The following is a 23,334-nucleotide window of genomic DNA, read 5'->3' as shown; positions in this document are numbered from 1 at the left end:
TGACTGCCAGCCTACACCACAGCGACAGCCATAGCAATGCCAGATCTGAGCTGCATCTTCGACCTACACGGTAACTCACGGCAACCCCAGATCCTTAACCCACGAAGTGAGGCCAGGGATCAAACCTGCGTCCTGATATGCGTTAGATTCATTTCTGCTGAGCCACAGCGGGAACTCCAGAACATGCATTTTCAAGGAAGCTAGACAGTTCTACAGTACCTGAAAAAGCAGCCCTTTGCAGAGCCTTCCACAGGTAACTTTGTTCTTTTTAGGGGCATTTGCTGTGCTGTGTGCTTGGTAGCTTATTTTTGTGGCTCTATTTATGTGGGAGAAGATACCACTTAACAGAGAAAAGCCTTAAACAGAACTCAAAGCAAGATGCCCATGAGGACAAACATGCTCTGTGAGAGACAGGACCTTGTCTTGTTTGAAAGCTTTTGTTCTAAACACAGCCAGTGAGTCCAATTCAACCCCGGCCTTTTTGGAGGCCAAGGGGGCGAGAAGGCACCTTTTGCTTTTGCTTTTTTTTTTTAGGGCCACACCTGCCCCATGTGGAAGTTCCCGGGCTAGGGGTGGAACTGGAGCTGCAGCTGCCGGCCTACACCACAGCCATTAGCAATGCCCAATTCAACCCACATCTGCGACCTACACCACAGCTCATGGCAACACCGGATCCTTAACCCACTGAGCAAGACCAGGGATTGAATTTACATCCTCATGGATACTCAGGTTTGTAACCTGCTGAGCCACAAAGGGAACTCCTGCCACCTCCTTTTCTTGAAGTCCAAGAACGGAGAGGTCAGTGAAGTGGGAGCTGGGTAAACAGATGGCTGGAATTAGCCAAATTTCTCGAAGGGTCACATGATGAAATGCTTTACAAGCTAAACTCTGCTCAGCTTCCAACAAACCCACCTGGCAGCTTTAGCTGCAAGGATCAAAACCACAGAGTTTTCACGTTAAAGATCACCAAATTCAACACCTTCATTTAACAGATGAGGAAAATGAGACTCAGATTAATGGCTTTACTGCTGAGAATGATGATCTGGTCAAGGTCAGCCAGTGCCTGGAGAGCACACCTTTGACCACACCTGGCAGCCATGGGTCCCCTCCCTGGGTGGGTGGTGGATGACAGCGCTGCCATCTGGTTTCGGTCACAACTGAGTACCCCATGCACGTGCACAAGGAGCAGTGCCCACCTTGCCACCCAGTGGTGCCATATGTGGTGACAAACCGATCCCCAGGGCTCACAGCAACTGGGGCTGCAGGCTGCTTGTCATGAAAATGCAGCTCCCTGGAAAGCCGAGAACAATGGTTCTGTGAATACAGTTTCAGAGATGCTTCTCAGGCAGCCCAGGTGAGAGGGAACTTTTTTAAAAAATTAAAGTATAGGTTGATTTAAAGTGTTGTGCCAATTTCTGCTGTACAGCATAGTGACCCAGTCATATATAAATATAAATATATATATACACATTCTAAATATAAATGTATATATATATTTAGAAATATAAATATATGTAAATATATAACTACTAACCTCAAACTCCCACTCCATCCCCTCTCCTCCTCCCTAAATAGGCATTCTCCAGAGAAGACATACAGATGGCCAATAGGCACATGAAAAGATGCTCAATACCACTAATTATTAGAGAAATTCAAATCAAAACTCCAGTATGGTACCACCTCACACCAGTCAGAATGGCCATCATTAATAAATCTGCAAATAACAAATGCTGGAGAGGGCATGGAGAATAGGGAACCCTCCTTCACTGTTGGTGGGAATGTAAACTGGAATGACCACTATAGAAAACAGTATGGAGGTTTCTCAGAAAACTACAGAACTACCATATTATCCAGCAATCCTACTCTTGGGCATCTACTGGACAAAACTTTCATTCAAGAAGATACATGCACCCCTGTGTTCATCGTAGCACTATTCACAATAGCCAAGACATGGAAACAACCTCAATGTCCATTAACAGAGGAATGGACTAAGAAGATGCAGTACATGTATACAATAGAATATTACTCTGCCATGAAAAAGAATAAAATCTGTAGCAACATAGATGAACCTAGAGATTTTCATACTAAGTGAAGTAAGTCAGAAAGAGAAAACAAATACAATATGATATCACTTATATGTGGAATCTAAAATACGGCACAAATGAATCTATCTGCAGAACAGAAAGGGAGCCTTTATCCTGCCCTCCTGCTGGATGAGCCTGGCTCACCATTGTCAAAGTCAGATGGGAGTCCCCTGGGGGGCCAGGCACTCACCGTGGAACCAGGGAGCGATGCTGTCTGAGGCCGCCAGGTAGCCTGCCCGCAGGGGCAGCTGTTCCTCCCGGAACCAGCGCACGATGTCCTCCTGAGCAGAGCTGGACTCCGTCCTCATCACTCCCTGGTTTCTGTCATTCGTAAAAGTTTTCTAAGTTAAGCTAATATGAAAATAATGCTTTCAAAGATCACACACACACACTCACACACACATTCACACTCACACACAGGCCTGAAGATCTGATCACATGGGCTGAGCCCATGGGGTGGGACCCTGCACGGCCATCACACCATGCCTCCAGGACAGGGGACAGGAGGGTACAGATTTGTCACCTGCCCTTCTGGTCCCATAGGCTAGTCATGGGTGTGAGTCACTGCTATGTTAACATACAGATTGTAATGAATCTTCACTATGAATGAGAAGCGCCATTAACTCTCAACTACAGTTTGAGAAAATCAGCATTAAAAAGTGAAATACAGAGTTCCTGTTGTGGCTCAGTGGTTAACCAATCTGACTAGGAACCATGAGGTTGTGGGTTCGATCTCTGGCCTCACTTAGTGGGTTAAGGAACCAGTGAGCTGTGGTGTAGGTAGCAGACATGGCTCGGATCCCGAGTTGCTGTGGCTTTGGCATAGGCCAGCAGCTACAGCTCCGATTAGACCCCTAGCCCCGAATCTCCATATGCCACGGGTGTGGCCCTAGAAAAGACCAAAAAAAAAAAAGAAAAAAAAAAGAAATACACCCCCAGCACAAATTTCCTGAAAAGCATGTACTTGCAAGCAGAAGAAACCAACTGTGATAACATAAACTTCCTTCCTAACGCTTCCACCATTCAATTTCCTCTTTTTTAGGGCCGCACTCATAGCATATGGAAGTTCCCAGGCTAAATGCTGAATCAGAGCTGCAGCTGCTGGCCTACACCACAGCCACAGCAACAAGGGATCCAAGCTGTGACCTACACCACAGCTCACGGCAATGCCGGATCTTTAATCCACTGAGCAAGGCCAGGGATTGAACCCACATCCTCATGGGTACTAGCTGGGTTTGTTTCTGCTGATTCACAACTAGACGTCCCCCTCCTCTTCCTTTCTGCACTAAGCTCCTTTACTTGATTCCTTCTGTCCCACACTTCGAAGAGGCTTAGTTCTGCTAAAAGGCTGTCTCGGAAATAGAAAGGAAAGAAGAGAGTTTGAAGACTGATAAGAGAAAGATACAGGCAGCAGCAGGGTTTTGAAATAAATTTAGTAGCAGAACTTAAGTTCTGGGATGTCAGTCATTTTCCACTACAAAAAGTAACACTGCAGGAGTTTCTGTTGTGGCTCAGTGGGTTAAGAACCTGACTAGTGTCCATGAGGATGCAGGTTCCATCCCTGGCCTCACTCTGTGGGTTAAGAATCTGGCGTTGCCACAAGCTGCAGTGAAGATCACAGATATAGCTCGGATCCCATGTTGCCATGGCTGTGGTGTAGGCTGGCAGCTCAGCTCCGATTCGACCCCTGGCATGGGAACTTCCATATGTGGGGGTTCAGTCCTAAAAGAGGAAAAAAAACAACAACAAAAAAGCATCACTGCAGTGTAATAAAAGTATTTTTCAAATCCCAGGTGCACTAATTCTGGGCAGAATTCAATGTAAAAACGAGTCCGGATGAGCTACTAGAATATCTGTTAAAGGAAATTACATAGGCCTTGTATGTTTTTTATGGTTACGCATGCCACCGAGTTACATGGGACGTCATGTCAGGTGTACAGGTCCATGTATACACATGTTCAGATGTACACAGCATTTGGGAGCACAGAGCCTGTAATGCTTGACTTTTCAGGGGAGCAGACACTGCACACACATGAGGCTGCATGTTAAGTTCTCACACTATCTTTCAGATTAGGGTCTTTGCTTCGGGAAATCTTTGGAGATCAAGCGCAAACTCCCAGGACAGCCCATGGCTGTCTGTCCCTGGGCTGGCTCCTTGCTGACCTTGGCTGTCTGTCCCTGTTTGAAGCCCCAGCCCTGAAAGCAGCTGGTCTGGCCACCTCACAAAAAACACTTGATGAGAGTGTCTTAAGTTGGAAAAAATGAGCTAACCCAGCTTCAAACAAGAGTCACCCCCATTAAAGGCCACCTTCGTTGCTGTCAGTCACACAGGCCGTGCTCTAAAAATACTGTGAGCGCAGGCATGTTATAAGTAGTCATATTCCTGCCCTTGGCGGAGCCTGGAGGAGCCACACAGCCCGAGGGGACCCATGTCCAGACATAGTGACGGGTCAGGCGCGTGGGAGGGGGTCCGTGGAGGCGCTCCCGCTCTGTGGCCCGGTCACAGCCTGGTGGGGCCTTTTCTCTTTTGTTGTCCTTAAGGAAAAAAATTATCCCCCAAACTGCCACTCTTTAGAACGTGGTCATTTAGTGCTGGTCCCCAAGTCCCCAAATGGAACCTTTCAGTTGAGTTAAGTGGAAATAATCACAGCAGAGGAAACGGCCCACCCCCGCCTTCCTCTGAGGTCATAATCACTGTTAGGAAAACACTCTGAAGATAACTACTGACCCCAGCAAAGGGAGATCTTTGCTTTTGTTTCTCCATACTCTGAACAGAGAAAGATTTTTAGTTTTTATTTCAGAAGACAAGGCTTTAGGGGAGTTCCTGTTGTGACTCAGCATTAACAAACCCGACTGGTATCCATGAGGATGCAGGTTCGATCTCTGCCCTTGCTTGGTGGATTAAGGATCCAGTGTTGCTGTGAGCTGTGGTGTAGGTCACAGACACAGCTTGGATCCCGAGTTGCTATGGCTGTGGTGTAGGCCAGTAGCCACAGCTCCGATTCAACCCCTAGCCTAGGAACTTCCATATGCCTCAGGTGCTGCCCTAAAAAAGATTTAGACAGTTGTGTTTCATTGAATCAATATTTGATTTCTCCTGGTAATTTTATTTTTATTGTATTTTATTTTACTTTTTAGGGCCGCACCCGTGGCACATGGAGGTTCCCAGGCTAGGGGTCTAATTGGAGCTACAGCTGCCGGCCTACAACACAGCCACAGCAATGCCAGATCCGAGCTGCATCTGTGACCTACACCACAGCTCATGGCAACACCAGATCCTGAACTCACTGAGCAAGGCCAGGGATCGAACCCACAACCTCATGGTTCCTAGTTGGATTCGTTTCCACTGCACCATGAAGGGAACTCCTCTCCTGGTTATTTTAAATATCATCTTTCTATATACCAGAATATGAAAAAAAATCACATAATATCAAGGAGAAAATCATAGTCAGTCAGCATAGGGCTGGGGCTTTGTGCTGTGATATCACTGTATGTTTCCTCAGGGATTTTCCAAAACCAATTGTTCTGACTGATTCCCACATGGCCTAGGAGGCAAAAGTACCGTCATCACCAAATGACACGTTGATTCAAAACAAGAACATTTCCAAGAAAGAAAATTATTATCACAAAAAATAAGACATAAAAAAATAAATAAAAAGTTAATTGGCTGGAGTTCCCATCATGGCTCAGTCATAACGAACCCGACTGGTATCCATGAGGACACAGGTTCAATCCCTGGCCTCACTGAGTGGGTTAAGGATCCGGCGTTGTCGTGAGCTGTGGTGTAGGTCACAGACACGGCTCAGATCTGGTGTTGCTGTGGTTGTCGTGTAGGCTGGTAGCTGTAGCTCTGATTCCACCCCTCGTCTGGAAATCTGGAAACTTTCATATGCTACAGATGAGACCTTAAAAAAAGAAAAAAAAAAGTTAATTTTGAAAAGCCAGGAAAAGGAAAAAAAAAGGGAAGAATATTTCTAAATTCTCAACCCATGAGCTTGGCTCTGTAGCCCAGAATGAGAATTACCATCAAAGCTTTAATCCTGAGCCATGGAAAGGTAGCTCTGCTGATGACATGACAGCCAGCAAGCCCTGGGTCCTCCTGTCACGACTCCCTCCCACTGCTGGCTGCCACCCTCTGGGGTTGGGCCAAGCTGGAGGCAAGGAATTCATTGACCTCACTGGGCATCTTCAGAAGTTATTGTCTATGTGAAGGGCAGTGACAGTGGGGTGTTGTACAGACAAAAAGGGATGAAGGCCTGACCAGGTGCCTCCGTGGTGGGGCTGGTTTGAATGGCACCTGCAGACAGCTGGTCCTCACTCCCCATGCAGCCACTTCACTGATGATGCTGAAAGCCACCTGCCCAAGTGGCTCCTTACCTGAGGGGTCTGTGGGGGTGTCCGGTTGGGCTCAGGAACTGAGGCTTGGGTGGAAGTGGGGGCCTCCTGGGTTTCTGGGGGCCTCCTGGGGGGCTCTGCAGCCCCTCGCTGCCTCTCCCTCTTTGGGACAGCCTCTTGTAGTCTTCCCTCGCCTGTTTGGCGAGGGAGCGCCTCCTCTCATCAGCTGCTTTGGATTTTCGCACTAGGAAAACAGCAAAAGGTTTGAGAAAAGCCCTCCTCACCCCACAGAGGTGTCTGGAGGAATCAGCACCGCAGACGCTGGCTCTGGGCTCACTGACTCCTCTGGTGACAACCAACAAGCACTGTTGATGTCTGTCACTCTGGGGGGGTGTGGGGTCCAGGGCAGATTCCTCTCCTTCTATGGGAGCTTGTGGCCTTCTGAGAGGAAGAGAAAGAGGAGGAGGAAGGGACGCAAGAGGACAGGAGAACCACGTGCTCGAGAATTCCCTGCAGTGGCCAAGACTGTGTATGAGACCCAGCCTGTGTGAGCGTCCAGCCAGGGGGCTCTTGGAATAATAAGCAGTAATGCTACATCCTCACACTCGTGCCCCAGGTCACTAGCAGAGACTGGGAACCCCTCAGTGGCTCATGGCTGTGGAGATGCTGGAAGGGCAGTGAGGCCACGCTCAGAGCCCACTGGTTGAGGCTCCGCGCCTCCCAGACCAAACATAACAATTCTTAGAGTTCCTTTGTGGCTCAGCGGGTTAAGAACTCAGTGCTGTCACTACAGAAGCTCGGACTGCTCTTACGGCGCAGGTTTGATCCCTGGTCTATGGAACTTCCACTTGCCTCAGACACAGCCAAAAAAAAAAAAAAAAAAAAGATTCTTAGGCAGACCCAGCCTCTGCAGGTACATAAACATGTCCCAAGTCTGCCTTTTATGGTTACTTTGTAAAATAGAGGGCTGTTTGTTTTGCTGGTTTTGTTTCAGCAGCCAAACAAAGAAGGACATTAATGTGGGGATTAAGAATATTTTTCTTTGTCTTTTTAGGGCCACACCTGCAGCATATGGAGGTTCCCAGGCCAGCGGCCGAATCAGAGCCACAGCTGCCGGCCAATGCCACAGCCACAGAAATGCCAGATCTGAATCATGTCTGTGACCAAAACTGAAGTTCATGGCAATGCCAGATCCTTAACCCACTGAGCAAGGCCAGGGATCAAACCCAGATCCTCATGGATACTAGTTGGGTTCATTACCACTGAGACACAACAGGAACTCCTAAAAATAAGTTTTACTGAGTGCATTTGCGCATCAGGCCAATTATTGGTCAGAACCTGTTATGTATGACTTCAAAGAAATGTCCCCCTATTGTTCCGTTACACTAGGATTTCATTGCACAGAAGTGATTGGATCTTGTCAACATTTTCATTTCACAAAAAGTGCCATTTTAATGGTTTTCAATGTAGTGGAATTCCCAACAATCTGCGAACATGGCTGCCTGTTCTCCTTCTCCAGCTGCCTACAGGGATGGCTGGGCAGTTACGGCTCCCGTGTCCAAGTCGGATGGAAACCCTAATCCTGTTTTAGACCTGAATCCTCCCAGCATCCTCATGCATGCTCGGTTCTGCCTTCCTTTGCGCTGGCCTCTCCCCAGGGGGGCTATCTCTGGGCAGCACTAACTCAGGAGTCAGGGCTGGACCACAGACTTGGGAGGGATGCTGACACACCCAGCCTGTCATCCCTGTGTTTGGATTACAGAGTTAATATGGGTTCACTGTTGAAAGTTGAGGAAAAGACAGAAAAACAACCTCGGATCCTGCCTCTCTAAGAAGGCAAATGTCAGCATGTTCACCTTCCACTTCTTTTCCTTCATATACTTGGACATTTTTAAGTGGGGACATTTTCATACTATTTTAAAATGATTTTTCTTCTCCAAGCTAAAAAAGATATAAACATGTCCTAAGGACATTAAACACTCTTCCAAAATGTTTCTTCACAGCTGAATATCATTCTATCACATAGATGAATTGTCATTTTGATTCTCCAAAGATGAATTGAGACCTTTCTGCAGTGGCTCATAGCCTATGAGTAATAATTTACTGTTAAAACATCTCTCAACAACCACTTGAAGTGCTTCTTAGATTGCTCATCTTATTAAGTGCACAGACAGGCTTAGCATGTGGTGTCATGGAGGCTTCTGGATACTTACAAGAGGCCTGCCACTCCGAATCTTCCTTCCAGTTCTTGTAAATCTGCTTAGTTCTCTCTTCATCTATTTGTTTTATTTCTTCATCTTGTGTTTTCTTCACGGACTCTTTCTTCTGTTTAAAAAAACAAGAGGAAGCACTGGTGAAGGACTCCAATAGTTTCCTCCCAGGAGACAGGCACTAGGCATGATATTGGCACAAGAACAGGCATACAGTCAATGTAACAGAACAGAGAGCCCAAAAATTAAAAGACAACCTTACAAAATCTATGGGATACAGCAAAAGGAGTCCTAGGAGGGAATTTCATAGTGATACAGGCCTTCCTCAAGAAACAAGAAAAATCTCAAATGAACAACCCAACCTACTACCTAAAAGAATGTGAAAAAGAAGACCAACAACCAAAGTCCAGTTAACAGAAGGAAGGAAATAACAAAGATCAGAAAGAAAATAAATAAAATAGAGATCCAAAAAATTAGAAATAATCAGTAACATCAAGAGCTGGTTTTTTGAAAAGATAAACAAAACTGACAAACCTCTAGCCAGGCTCACAAAGAAGAAAAGATAGGGGACCCAGATAAATGAAATAGGAAATTAAAGAGGAGAAATCACAACTAATATAAATACAAAAAATATTAAGGGAATACCACAGTTATATGCCAACAAATTGGACAATCTAGAAGAAATGGACAAGTTTCTAGGAACATACAGCCCACCAAAATTGAGTCAAGAATAAATAGATAATTTGAACACACTGATCACTAGAAGCAAAATAGTATCTGTAATTAAAAAAAAAAAAACTCACTACAAACAAAAGTCCAAGACCAAATGGCTTCACTGGGGGATTCTACCAAACATACAAAGGAGAACCTATACCTATACTTCTCAAATTATTCCAAAAAGTCAAAAGAGGGGGGAATACTCCCAAATTCATTCTATGAAGCCACCATTATCTTGATATCAAAACCAGACAAAGACACTACAAAAAAAAAATTACAGGCCAGTATCTTTGATGACTATGGGTGCAAAAATCCTTAATGAAATATTAGCTAACTGAATCTAACAACACATAAAAAAGATTATATACCACGAACAAGTGGGATTCATCCCAAGTTCACAAGGATGGTTCAACATATGCAAATCAATCAATGTAATACACCATATTAACAAAAGTCAAAAACCACATGATTATCTCAATAGACACAGAAAAAGCACTTGACAAAATTCAACATCCATTCACAATAGAAACTTTCATCAGTATGGGTATAGAGGGAACATATCTCAGCATAATGAAGGCCATTTACAACCAACCCACAGTCAACATCATAGTCAATGGTGAAAAGCTAAAAGCCTTCCAACTAAATAAGAAACAAGACAAGGATGCCCACCCTCACCACTTCTACTTAACATGGCATTGGAAGTCCTAGCCACAGCAATCAGAAAAGAAAAAGAAAAGGAATTCAAATTGGAAAGGAAGAGGTAAAACTGTCACTATTTGGAGATGACATGATACTCTATAGAAAGAGCCTTAAAGACTCTACATAAAAACTACTAGAACTAATACATGAATTCAGCAAGGTAGCACGACACAAGATTAATGTACATAATCATGTTGCATTTCTTTAAACTAATAATCAAATACTAGAAAGAGAAAGTTAAAAAAAAATCCCATTTAAAATTGCATCCAGGAGTTCCCGTCGTGGCGCAGTGGTTAACGAATCCAACTAGGAACCATGAGGTTGCGGGTCTGGTCCCTGCCCTTGCTCAGTGGGTTAACGATCCGGCATTGCCGTGAGCTGTGGTGCAGGTTGCAGACGCGGCTCGGATCCCGCGTTGCTGTGGCTCTGGTGTAGGCCGGTGGCTACAGCTCCGATTCAACCCCTAGCCTGGGAACCTCCATATGCCACGGGAGCGGCCCAAGAAATAGCAAAAAGACAAAATAAAATAAAATAAAATTGCATCCAAAAAAATTAGCTATGAACAAACTTAACCAAGGAGGTGAAAGACCTATATGTTGAAAACTATAAAACGCTAATAAAGGAAACTGAAAATGATTCAAAGAAATAGTAAGATATCCCATGGTCTTGAAATGGAAGAATTAATATTGTTAAAGTGGCCCTATGACCCAGAGCAATCTACAGATTTAATGCAATTCCTATCAAAATACCCATGACATTTTTTCACAGAGCTAGAACAAATAATCCTAAAATTTATATGGAACAGCAAAAGACCTAGAATAGCCAAAGCAATACTGAAGAAAAAGAACATAGCTGGAGGCATAATCTCCCAGGCTTCAGACTGTACTACAAAGCTACAGTACTTGAAACAGCATGGTACTGGCACCAAAACAGACCTATATATCAATAGAACAGAATAGAGAATGCAAAAATAAATTAATGTATTTATGGTTAATTAATCTACAAAAAAGGAGGAAAGAATATACAATGGAGAAAAGAAAATCTCTTCAACAAGTCATGTTGGACAGCTGCATGTAAATCAATGATATTAGAACACTCCCTTATACTATATACAAAAATAAACTCAAAATGACTTGATGACCTAAATATAAGGCATGACACCATAAAACTCCTAGAAGAGAACTCAGGCAAAACATTCTCTGGCATAAATTTTGGTAATATTTTCTTAGATCAGTCTCCCAAGGCAAAAGAAATAAAAGCAAAAAAAAAAGTGTGATCTAATCACACTTACACATTTTTGCACAGCAAAGGGATCCATCAACAAAATGAAAAGACAGCCTATGGAATAGGATGAAATATTTGCAAATGATGTGACCAACAAGAGGTTAATAGCCAAAATATACAAATGGCTCATATAGCTCGATTAAAAAAAAAAAAAAAAACCCAAGGCAGAAAACCTCAATAGGCATTTTTTCCAAAGACATATAGATGGCCCAACAGGCACATGAAAAGATGCTCAAGGAGTTCCTGTCGTGGCTCAGCGGAAATGAATCTGACTAGGAACCATGAGGTTGCAGGTTCTATCTCTGGCCTCGCTCAGTGGGTTCAGGATCTGGTGTTGCCGTGAGCTGTGGTGTAGGTCGCAGATGTGGCTTGGATCTGGCGTTGCTATGGCTCTGGTGTAAGCCAGTGGCTACAGCTCCGATTAGACCCCTAGCCTGGGAACCTCCACATGCCGCTTGCAGCCCTCAAAAGACAAAAAGACAAAAAAAAAAAAAAAAGAAAGAACAAGGAAAAGATGCTCAACATCACTAATTACTAGATAAATGGAAACCAAAACAACAATGAGGTACCATCTCACACCAGTCGAAATGGTCATCATGGAAAAGTCTACAAATAACAAATGCTGGAGAGGGTATGGAAAAAAGGGAACCCTCTTACACTGTTGGTGAATGTAAATTGGTGCAGCCACTGTGGAGAATAGGATGGAGGTTCTTTAAAAATACTAAAAATAGAACTCCCATGTGACCTAGCAATCCCACTCCTGAGCATATATATATATGGAGAAAACTGTAATTCAAAAAGATACACGCACCACTATGTTCATAGCAGCACTATTTACGACAGCCAAGACATGAAAACTAAGTGCCCATAACAGACAACTGGCTTAAGAAGATGAGGTGTGTATATATACGTGTGTGTGTGTGTGTGTGTGTATAAAATGGACTCTTACTCAGCTATAAAAAAATGATGAAATAATGCCATTTTCAGCAACAAGGATGGACCTAGAGATGATCATACTAAGTGAAGTAGGTCAGACAAAGACAAATACCATATGATACCATATTATAAGTGGAATCTAAAAATAATACAAATGTATATAAAAACATAAATAGAATCACAGACGTAGAAAACAAAATCATGGTTACCAAAGAGGAGAAGGTGGCAGGGAGCGATAAATTTGGAGTATAGGGTTAACAGATGTGTACTACTGTAGATAAAATAGATATAAAACAAGGATTTACTATATAGTACAGGAATTATATTTAATATCTTGTAATAACCTGTAATGGAAAACATAATCTAAAAAAAAAAAAATACCTGAATGACTTTGCTGTACACCTGAAACTAACACAACATTGTAAATCAACTATACTTCAATTAAAAAAAAAAAAACAGGAAAACCCCCCAAATATCCTTTAAAAACATTCTTTTTGAGAAGGGAAAATACAGAATAAGAAACCTGAGTCTTTCTTAAAAGGGGATTTTTTTTTTTTTGGTCTTTTTTGCCTTTTCTGGGGCCATTCCTGTGGCATATGGAGGTTCCCAGGATAGGGGTCTCATAGGAGCTGTAGCCACTGGCCTACGCCAGAGCCACAGCAACCTGGGATCCGAGCAGCATCTGCAACCTACACCACAGCTCATGGCAACGCCAGATCCTGAACCCACTGAGCAAGGCCAGGGATTGAACCCACAACCTCATGGTTCCTAGTTGGATTCGTTAACCACTGAGCCACGACGGGGACTCCAAAAGGGGAATTTTTTAATTGAAGTATAGTGGACTTACATTATTTATGGTAAATATATATATATCTAAAATGTAAAAATTAACATTTTTAACATTTTTTAAAACTGTGGTAAAATATTCATAACACTAAGTTTACCATCCTAGCCATCTTGACACATACAGTTCTGTAGCATTAAGTACATTCAAGCGAATTTGATTTTAAGCAGAGAGAAAACCAACACATCAAATCACTTAAAAAGTCATTTGTTGGAGCTCCCACCATGGCACAACGGGATTGGCGGTGTTTCAGGAACACTGGGATGTGGGTTCGATCCCCTGCCTGGTAAAATGGGTAGAGGATTGGTTGGCATTGCCGCAGCTTCAGCTTAGGTGGAGACTGAGGCTCAGATCTGACCCCTGGCCTGAGAGCTCTATATGCCACAGGGCAGCCAAAAAAGAAGAAAAAACTCTTTGTTTATTTGAGGATAGCCTTGTGACTGCTCATGAGAAAAGTGAATTTACAACTTGGTACACAAGTAAAAGTCTGGTCAACTGAATGATGAAACAGGCTGAGGGTCAGGGAAAGACTGGCCTTGCTTCACTCAGCTCCAGAAAAATGATGCTTTTGTTCTTTTGTGTTTTCCTATGGAAAGATAAAGACTTTCTTAGGGTTTAATTATTTCAGCGCAACTAAAATATAAACCTCGATGCTGTGGATTTGGTTTCAATCGCTGCGGCAAGTCATCAATCACGGTTAAGACAGATGATAGAGATAATTTATAAAATGCACTTCACCTCAGATATATCGAAACCCCTGTGGTTTGTTTTCACTTTTTTTTTTCTTACATTCTTTTCCTGCCTAGAGCTAAGCCCCTCTCTTTTCTCAATATTATAAAAAACCAAAGAACAACTTTTCATTTTTGAAATAACTGTTAAGATTTGCCATTGCTGGGGTTCCCTGGTGGCCTAGCATTAAGAGATCCGTTGTTGTCAGTGCTGTGACTTGGGTTCAATTCCCGGCCTGGGAATTTCTGCATGCCTTGTGCATAGCCAAAAAAAAAAAAATCTGCCATACCCATAGCCTCACTGAAGCTGTTTGTAAGCCTGAAATATATCTAAAGTACTGGTAGAAATTTCTGTGCTTTAACAGAAAAAACTTCAAAGTGGAGATCAGTTTTTCTTTCACATGCATCTATATATATATTTAAATTTATATATATATATATTTTTTTTTTTTAAATGTTTCTTTTTATAGCTACACCTTAGGCATATGGAAGTTCCTGGGCTGAGGTCTAATCAGAGCTACAGCCGAGGTTTACGCCACATCTACAGCAACACCAGATCTGAGCCACAACTGTGACCTAAAGCACAGCTTACAGCAATGCTGGATCCTTAGTCCACTGATAGAGGCCAGGGACGGAACCTGCATCCTCACACTATGTCAGGTTCTTAACCTGCTGAGCCACAACAGGAACTCCCACATGCATATTTTTAAATGATTTTAAATGATTAGAAGAAATATGGTTATCACGTTGAACAATGCTATTGTGGATACTGTTGCTTAGGAAAAGCAAGAAGTTTACAAAGTGAGTCTCCTTAAGGAACCACATGACGTAAATAACCATTCAGGTGGGTACTGGTTGCTGAGACGATGCTCCACTGTCTGAGAGTGCTGTGTTTGGTAAATTCCATGACTTGTTCAGCTGCCCTGTGGGCATAGTGAGAAAAGGCGACAAAATTACTGAGTTTCACAGAGTAACAGCAGATGAGATCTGGCCCTGGCTGCCATTCTTATTCAAAGTGGCTTATATGCCAGGATTTGTCCCATTTCACTAAGGATTCCTCCACAAAATTTACTTTTAGAAAAATCTTTACTAGTTGCTCTTTGCTTTCTCTACATAGAAAACCATCATTTCCTCTTTAGAAGTGTTCTGCTGTTCAGGGTGGGAAAATTCTGGTGAAGGCCGGGGAGCAGAGAGTCAGTGAGGCCAAGCTGGACACTGGTCCAGATGCCCAGGGCCAGGGTGTGGAGGTAAGGATGGGCACAAAGCCACTTGGCTCGGCCTGCTGATGCAAACGCTCCCCTCCACTTCCCTCCTCAGCCCCTCACCACATTTACTGACTTCTGTGCCTCCTCCACCAGGTCCAAGAGCTCCTGCCTCTGTTCCCTCTGCCTGGAACATACTTTCCCCCGTCACCCCTCCCTGATTCTTCAGGTCTCTGCTCCAATATTGCCTTCTCCCCCCGCCCCAATATCACCTTCTCATAGCACCCCTCTCTGGCCACCGCTATAAAAACCAACTCTCCAGAGAAGACAGGTGGTGGGGGGTGGGAGGGATGGACAGGGGGTTTGGGACTGGCATATGCACACTGAGGTATACAGAATGCTTGGCCAACAGGGATCTGCTCTAGAGCACAGGGAACTCTACACAATATTCTGTGATAATCTATATGGGAAAAGAATCTGGAAAAGAATGGATGTGTGTACATGTATCACTGAATCACTTTGTTGTGCAGCAGAAATTATCATAACATTGTTGTAAAATCAACTATACTTCAAAAAAACTTTAAAAATGAAAAAAAAAAAAAAACCAACCCAGCTCTCACTCTCTGCACATTCTCAGTTCCCCAATCCTGCACGTTTTTCCTCTAGGGCTCTTAGGACTGCCTGACGTCACACAGACTGATCATCTGTCTTCCCATTATACGGCGCCCAAAGACTTTGCTTTGTTACTGTGTCGCCAGCACCCACAGCAGAGCCTGGCACACAGGAGGGACCCAACACAAGCTGTCTGGAGGAACAACCAGATCTTCTGTCCTCACTTGTCCTCACTTACAACAACATAATGCCAGGGAGTTCCTGCTGTGCCTCAGTGGGTTATGAACCCAACTAGCATCCATGAGGATGCAGGCTCGATCCCCGGCCTCACTCAGTGGGTTAAGGATCCATCTGACATTGCCACGAGCTGTGGTGTAGGTCACAGACGCAGCTTGGATCTGGTGTCGCTGTGGCTGTGGTGTAGGCTGGCAGCTGCAACTCTGATTAGACCCCTAGCCTGGGAACTTCCACACAGGTATAGACCTAAAAAAACAAACAAACTAAAAAATGACATAATGGCATCAGGGTAGTGTTACTGGAAAGTTCCTTTAGAGACTCTACTGCTAATATTTTAGAAAGAGGCACATATTCCATCAGCAGGAGGACACCAGGCCTATACCACCAAACTTCCCCCAGTTTAAGTCTCAGGCCTGCTAGCTCTCCAGCTCAGGTCAGCCCTACAGAGGAGTCAAGGAGTCAGTCACACCGTCCACAGGAACCTGGGCTGCGTCCAGCATAGCCTCCATCCCAGCCTGCGGCCACCAGAACCTTCTTTTTACAGCCTCATCTCTTACTCCACTTTTTCAGACCTTCTGTTGCTCAAACCCTACGCAGTCTCCAGTCTCTGCCACAGTTACTGTGAGCAGTGGATAGAGAAATGCAGCAGGATGAGGGAGTGAGAGGCTCTATCTGGATAGACCAGGAGATTCCAGGCCAGGAAGGCCTTGGAATCCCTTTGTGATGTGTGGGCCCTGTTGGAGGCCACAAGCATCACAAAGGGACAGGCCCAAAAAACAGTGGGCACCCAGGCACTTAATCTGAATTCACTATTTCTGCCAAGTTTCTTCTCTCTTTCTCTTTCTTTCTTTTTCTTTCTATGGCCACAACTGCAGCATTTAGAAATTCCCAGGCTAGGTACTGAATTGGAGCTGCAGCTGCCGGCTTATGCCACAGCCATGCCAGATCTGAGCCACATCTGCAACCCACACTGCAGCTCTTGGCAATGCCGGGTCCTTAACCCATGGAATGAGGCCAGGGATCAAACCCACATCCTCATGGACACTATGTAGGGTTCCTAACGCACTAAGCCACAATGGGAACTCCAATTTTTGCCAAGTTTCATGCTTCATCTATCTCTCTCTGGAATCGGGCTCCCTCAGCATGCGCAGCAGCCCAGGCACTGTCTCTGCTTCAGATCTTCAGGGAGCAGCTGAGCAGATAGGCCCTGGCATCTGTCCTTTCCACGATACTCGAGACCCTTCCAGCTCCAGATAAACAGGTAAAGATGAACAGCCACGTTCACAAGCCTTTCGAAGACAGAGCTCACATTCCACCGCTGGGTTTCATTTGTGAGACTAATAAACCAATCTCTGAAACATTACTGGAAACGGCCATGCATTTAGCCCCCAGAGATGGATTGTGGGCTTTTACCTGGAGAAATCCATATTCTTTCATCCGACTGATGGAATCTGCCAACATTTGTTGAATATTTCTTGAGGAACTGGAGGGTGACTAGAAATGAAACACATTTTATGCCATTTAGAGCTGCAGTGTGATTTCAGATGATAACCTGTTTGTGCTTACACGTTCCCTTTAAGCTGTCCCCATCCCCACACCTGGATCCAGCCAAGCTTCCCACCAGCACGTGGGGTCCCTGAGCCAATCCTGAGGACACGGCAAATGTGTGAATTCCTGCCCAGGAGCTGGGAGCTGGGGGTCTGCACGTCTTCTGTTCCCAGGACCCCTGGGATGACCTTAAGCATCGACATCACTCTTTAATTTCAATTCTCTTCTTCCTCTCTCTCTTTTTCTTCTTTTTGGGGGCCACACCTGTTGCACATGGAAGTTTCCAGACTAGGGGTCAAATCAGAGCTGTGGCTGCCAGCCTACACCACAGCCACAGCAATGCAGGATCGAAGCCGAGTCTGTGACCTACACAACAGCTCACGGCAACGCTGGACCCTCAACCCACTGAGTAAGGCCAGTGATCGAACCTGTGCTCCCATGGATCCTAGTCAGGTTTGGGTTCATTAACTGCTGAGCCACAAGGGGAGCTCCTGAGGTCTTTTATTTATTTATTTATTTATTTATTTATTTACTTATTTATTTATTTTTGTCTTTTTGCTATTTCTTTGGGCCGCTCCCACGGCATATGGAGGTTCCCAGGCTAGGGGTCGAATCGGAGCTGTAGCCACTGGCCTACGCCAGAGCCACAGCAACGCGGGATCCGAGCCGCGTCTGCAACCTGCACCACAGCTCATGGCAACTGAGGTCTTTTTTTGATTATGGGAGTCCGGTTAATGCTGATTCCACTGATGGCTGCTGGTCCATGGAGCCTGTTAGGAACAGGCTCTATGTCTGGGCCTTAGTGAGTATTACCTGCATTCTCCACAACCTCACTGATGGACAGGCAACACGCCTATTTCCAGAAGACACTGATTCTCAGAATTTCCACTGCAGCTCAGTGGGTTAAGAACCCGATATAGTCCCTGTGAGGATGCAGGTTTGATCCCTGGCCTCGCTCAGCGGGTTAAAGGATCCAGTGTTGCCGTGAGCTGCAGTATAGGTCACAAATGTGGCTCGGATCCTGCGTTGCTGTGGCTGTTGCACAGGCGGCATTTGCAACTCTGATTGGACCCCTAGCCTGGGAACTTCCATATGCCATGGGTGCAGCCCTAAAAAAAAAAAAGAAAAGAAAACAGCAGTAGGGGAGTATCCAAATTAAATGATAGTTTTAGACCACAAAGAAACATTTAAAAGCTCACAAGAAAGGCTCGAATTAAGCATAAAATGCCCACCTTTCGTCCTGTCCACATAAATTTTAAGAAAAAGAGAAAGTGACTTGCTTACAGGTCCATCAGAGCCATAAAAAGAAAAAGAAAAAAGAAACCAAACCTCAGAGACTTGCTGACACCATGCAGCTGGCCCGTGCCAGAGTTTATGATTTTTGCATTTAAAAAAACCACACTATGCCAACAGTGTAAGGACAGGAAAATGAGGTCTAAGGATTTCTTTTTGTTGTTGTTGTTGTTTTTGGAACCTCCAGGGCCGCACCTGCAGCCTATGGAGGTTCCCAGGCTAGAGGTCGAATTGGAGCTGTACCTGCCAGCCTACACCACAGCCGCAGCAATGCAGGATCCAAGCCTCATCTTCAACCTACAGTACAGCTCAAGGCAATACTGGATCCTTAACCCACTGAGTGAGGCCAGGAATTGAACCCGCCCCGTGTCCTCATGGATGCTAGTCGGGTTTGCTAACCACTGAGCCACGACGGGAACTCCAGGTGTAAGGATTCCTTATACCTGTTACTTGGCAAAGTCACGAATCTTATAGGTTTCACCACTGTTACCTGCCATATTCTGTCTCATTTTCCCCTTATTTTAACATTATAAAAGGATATGTAGCTGCTATGAATCTAAGACAAAACAGTACAGTAACCAACTCCTCTGTTTGTGAGCAGAGTGGAGCTCTTCCTACAGGTTGTGCCAAGTCTGTTCAAAAGTCCAACATGACTTTGAAGGGCTTGGGTGTGTGGCCTCCGAATACATTTCCACCAGAAGAAGTGTGAGCTTTAAAAACAGGCTCTCTCTCCCTTCCCTCAATGACGTCAGATCTGAGAGGCACCATTTTGCAAAAAGGATCAGTGTCATCTATGTTGACAAATTGGCAGGTAACTGTGTTCTGCTGAAAGCTCCTCAGATGCTGCAGATGGCGCTGCAGCCCCCGCCTCCCCATGGGTTTGCTGCAGAGGGACCTGGGCCTTTGCCACCAGCAGAGCTTAGGACCAAGCTAAGCTCATTTTGTCAGCAGCACCTCCCCCATGATCAGACTTTGTGTGTGTGTGTCTGTCTTTCTTTTTTTTTTTTTTTAGGGCCACATCTCTGGGTACATGCAAGTTCCCAGGCTAGGGGTCGAATCGAGCTGTAGCTGCCACCTACGCTACAGCCACTCGGGATCCAAGCCATGTCTGTGACCTATACCACAGCTCATGGCAACACCGGATCCTTGACCCACTGAGGGACGAGGGCAGAGATCTAAATCACATCCTCATGGATACTAGTTGGATTCATTACTGCTGAGCCATGGCGGGAATTCCAGTCTTAAACCCTTGAAAAGCTCTTAGTTGTTTCCTGAATTAGCGTCAGGCTACAAACATCTGTCTTCTAACCCATATATTCTGGAACATGGTCTACTTTGTCAAACACTTTCTCCCATCTCTTGCCAACTGTTGTCATCTACATGGGCACAACACCTAAAACATACTCTATGGTTATTCTTTGTTCTTTAGAGGTAGCCCTTCCATTGACCTATCCATCTCATGGACACACATAACATTTTCTCACCACTTCCTTTTTCATTTTTAAATTTTTTTTTTCTTTTTTACCAGCTGCACCTGCAGCATGTGGAAGTGCAGGCAAGGGGCTAAATCAGAACCACAGCTGCCAGCTGTGCCATAGCCATAGCAACGCCAGATCTGAGCTGTACCTGCGACCTTGCAACAACGTCAGATCCTTAACCCACCAAGCGAGGCCAGCATCCAACCCACATCCACACAACATTGTGTCCTTAACCCACTGAGCCACAGAACTACACCACTTGCTTTTTCAAAAATTACTCTCTGAATTTTTCCTATCATTGTCGTGTGCCCTTTCTTATGGCATTTTCAACAGGCTCACTGCTTCTGCACTTGTCAGATACTACGCGGTTATTGATATTCTAAATATAACTCAAATGTGAGCACAGACACAGGAATCAGACAATGAGAAGGACCTGATGCCCAAACTAAGGGACCTCTGTGACCATCACCGCCACCTACTGGTGCCAGTCAGAGATGGCATCCTTTCTTTGAAGTTTTAGGTTTGTTTTCATTGCACGAAAGCTCACAAGTTGGTTCTTGAGTAGAAGAGTTCTAGCATAAATAATTGATTAGTTTAACAACCACCCCAGAGATCAATGCTCTATTCAAATCCTTCCATATGTCTAAAACGATTCATACACACTGAGACACATTTATAAAGATTCGTTCTTATCCCAAAGCATTAAAATAATGTGACATTAATCAAGACTTGTGCAGGGAGTTCCCGTTGTGGCTCAGCTGGTTAAAAACCCAACATAGTGTCCATGAGGATGAAGGTTCGCTCCCTGGCCTCGCTCGGTGGGTTGAGGATCCAGTATTACCACAAGTTGCAACGCAGGTTGCAGATTCCGCTCAGATCTGGTGTTGCTGTGGCTGTGGCATAGGCCAGCAGCTGCAGCTCTGATTTGTACCCTAGCCTGGGAACTTCTGTGTGTCGCAGGTGTGGCCTTAAAAAGAAGGGGAAAAAAAGACTTGTGTAGAGCAGGTTCACTCAGATACACTTGGCTGTTTACAAATCCATGAAACACATCAAGTACAAGGTAATAGCCTGAAGGTAGTGTGAGCCAAGAGATGTTCTTTACTAGAAAACAGCTAGATGGTGGCTCAGAAGTAATGATCCATGATGCCAACAGCACAGGGAAACCTCAGGAATGTCCCCAGCTTAAAGGTGAAGAGGCATCTTGGAGAGGGTGTCATAGCCTCTCCAAAGCTGCCACGCAGAGCTTTGTTCCAGGGAACATACACTTTACTCATTCCAACTTGTAACACCAGAAAGGCTGGAAAACTACTCACCTAACCTGCCAACAAAGCACTTTCATATACCATTTGACCTTTGATCAACACAAGGGTGTCAGAGCAGGTATTATCTCTTTGTCAAAAAGGTAAGGCAACCTGATCATAGGTAGGAAAGCAGAGACTAAAGCCACACCCTCTCCATGACTATGGCCTGCTCCTTCTGCGGGGTGTTCCTGAGAGAACACCTGCACGGAAGCCATGGTAGTCCCCTCCCATCTCTTCAACAGACACTTCTGCAGCTGCTCAAACTCTACAGGCAGAGTTAAAGCAATTGTATCTGCTTCCTTTTTGCTTTAGTTCAAAATAAAAACTGCAGGGAGTTCCCACTGTGGCTCAGCAGGTTAAGAACCTGACATTTCTTGAGGACTCATGTTCAATCCCTGGCCTTGCTCAGGGGGTTAAGGATCTGGCATTGCTTCGAGCTGTGGTGTAAGTTGCAGGTGTGGCTTGGATCTGGTGTTTCCATGGCTATGGCTATGATGTAGACCAGCAGCTGCAGCTCTGATTCAACCCCTAGCCTAGGAACTTCCATATGCCGCAGCTGCAGCCGTAAAAGGAAAAACTAACTCACTAAGTAAATAAAAATAAAAACTGCTGTAGAATATTTATGCAAAAGCTCCAAAAAATAAAGGGAAAACTTGGAAGTCAATGACATCAGAAGCTACAGACTTCCTGCAGACACCAAGTCAGAATGGTCCACATGTCTGCTCGGCGCAGACTTCAGTCAATTTAGAAGTGCAGCCCCTCCATACTGACAGAGGATTTAGACACACACACATACGTGTATATGTATATATTGATATATATAACATATTTATACTATAATATATATAAGTATGTTATGTATCATATATAAATTATCATTGAATTTAGAAGGATGGCAATTCAAATCTACATAAGCAGTGGGTTAACAAAAGTATTCAGTCTACTAGCAACATGGTGACAAACTGTATTTCCTCCAGAGACTATATGTGTACAAGGATTATTCTGATCATATTCACTTTTTAAAGTGATTTGAAAAGTGGTTCATTCTCTCTTCTAACCTAATATTCACTCTGTTTAAAAGTAGAACTATGCAATCAAACAAATGTCCAGAGCCTTTAATTCCAAATTAAACCCAAAAGCTCCAATAAACACAATATTTTTAGCACTCAATTTTTTTTATGGTGAAGAAGAAAAAGATGAATTAAGGGGCTAAGATCAAGAGCTTACATTTGAAAACAAATTGCTAGGTTAAGTATTCGCTCATCCTGTTCTTACACTGCTTCAGTTGCATGGTATTCCTTACTAAACCGATGGTCAGAATAATAGCCTCCATGAGGGCAAAGACCATTTCAGCTTAATTAATTCCCTGTTAACTGGAACCTCAGCAAAGAGAACAGTGACTGGGTAGGACCTCAATAAATAATTGGTGAATGAATGAACACACTCTAAATTCAAGAACACTTTCAATGCACACTACTATATATAAGATAGACGGGTAATAAGGACCTACTGTACAGCACAGGGTAATCTACTCAATACTCTGTAATAACCTCCATGGGGAAAGAATCTGAAAAGGAATGGATATATGTATATGTATAGCTGATTTACCTTGGTGTACACTTGAAACTAATGTAAATTTGTAAGTCAACTATATTCCACTAAAAATTTTAAAAGAAGTATTCAGTCTAGTTTTAATACTAATAAGAGAGACTGAATGCAAATTCTCCAAAAACCAGTGGTCTGTACACCCATTTTGCTAACCAGGTCGCTGGAATAATTAGATCATCCTTCTCCCAGCCATTTTAAATAAAATGGGAATTTCCCTG

At 44.2% G+C, this 23,334-nt stretch overlaps 1 protein-coding gene across 7 annotated transcripts in view; it reads right to left on the bottom strand.

The window, feature by feature from the left end:
- The window catches only part of SH2D4A (SH2 domain containing 4A), a 79,067-nt gene that overhangs the window by 23,041 nt on the left and 32,692 nt on the right, over positions 1–23,334 (bottom strand). For 6 of the 7 annotated variants that reach the window (XM_047771733.1, XM_047771735.1, XM_047771737.1 and 3 more), the window contains exons 5-8: positions 17,302–17,382; positions 8,633–8,744; positions 6,462–6,663; positions 2,275–2,405 (exon numbers count right to left, since the gene is read on the bottom strand). In XM_047771733.1, the coding sequence (XP_047627689.1) occupies positions 2,275–2,405; positions 6,462–6,663; positions 8,633–8,744; positions 17,302–17,382 (526 nt within the window). The remainder of the gene's footprint in view (positions 1–2,274; positions 2,406–6,461; positions 6,664–8,632; positions 8,745–17,301; positions 17,383–23,334) is intronic. The other variant, XM_047771739.1, reaches the window with a different exon arrangement.

The sequence above is a fragment of the Phacochoerus africanus genome, chromosome 3 (assembly GCF_016906955.1).
Source record: "Phacochoerus africanus isolate WHEZ1 chromosome 3, ROS_Pafr_v1, whole genome shotgun sequence".
In the NCBI taxonomy this organism is placed as follows: domain Eukaryota; kingdom Metazoa; phylum Chordata; class Mammalia; order Artiodactyla; family Suidae; genus Phacochoerus; species Phacochoerus africanus.
Note: the sequence above shows the minus strand (reverse complement) of the source record. Positions and strands in the feature narration are given on the sequence as shown.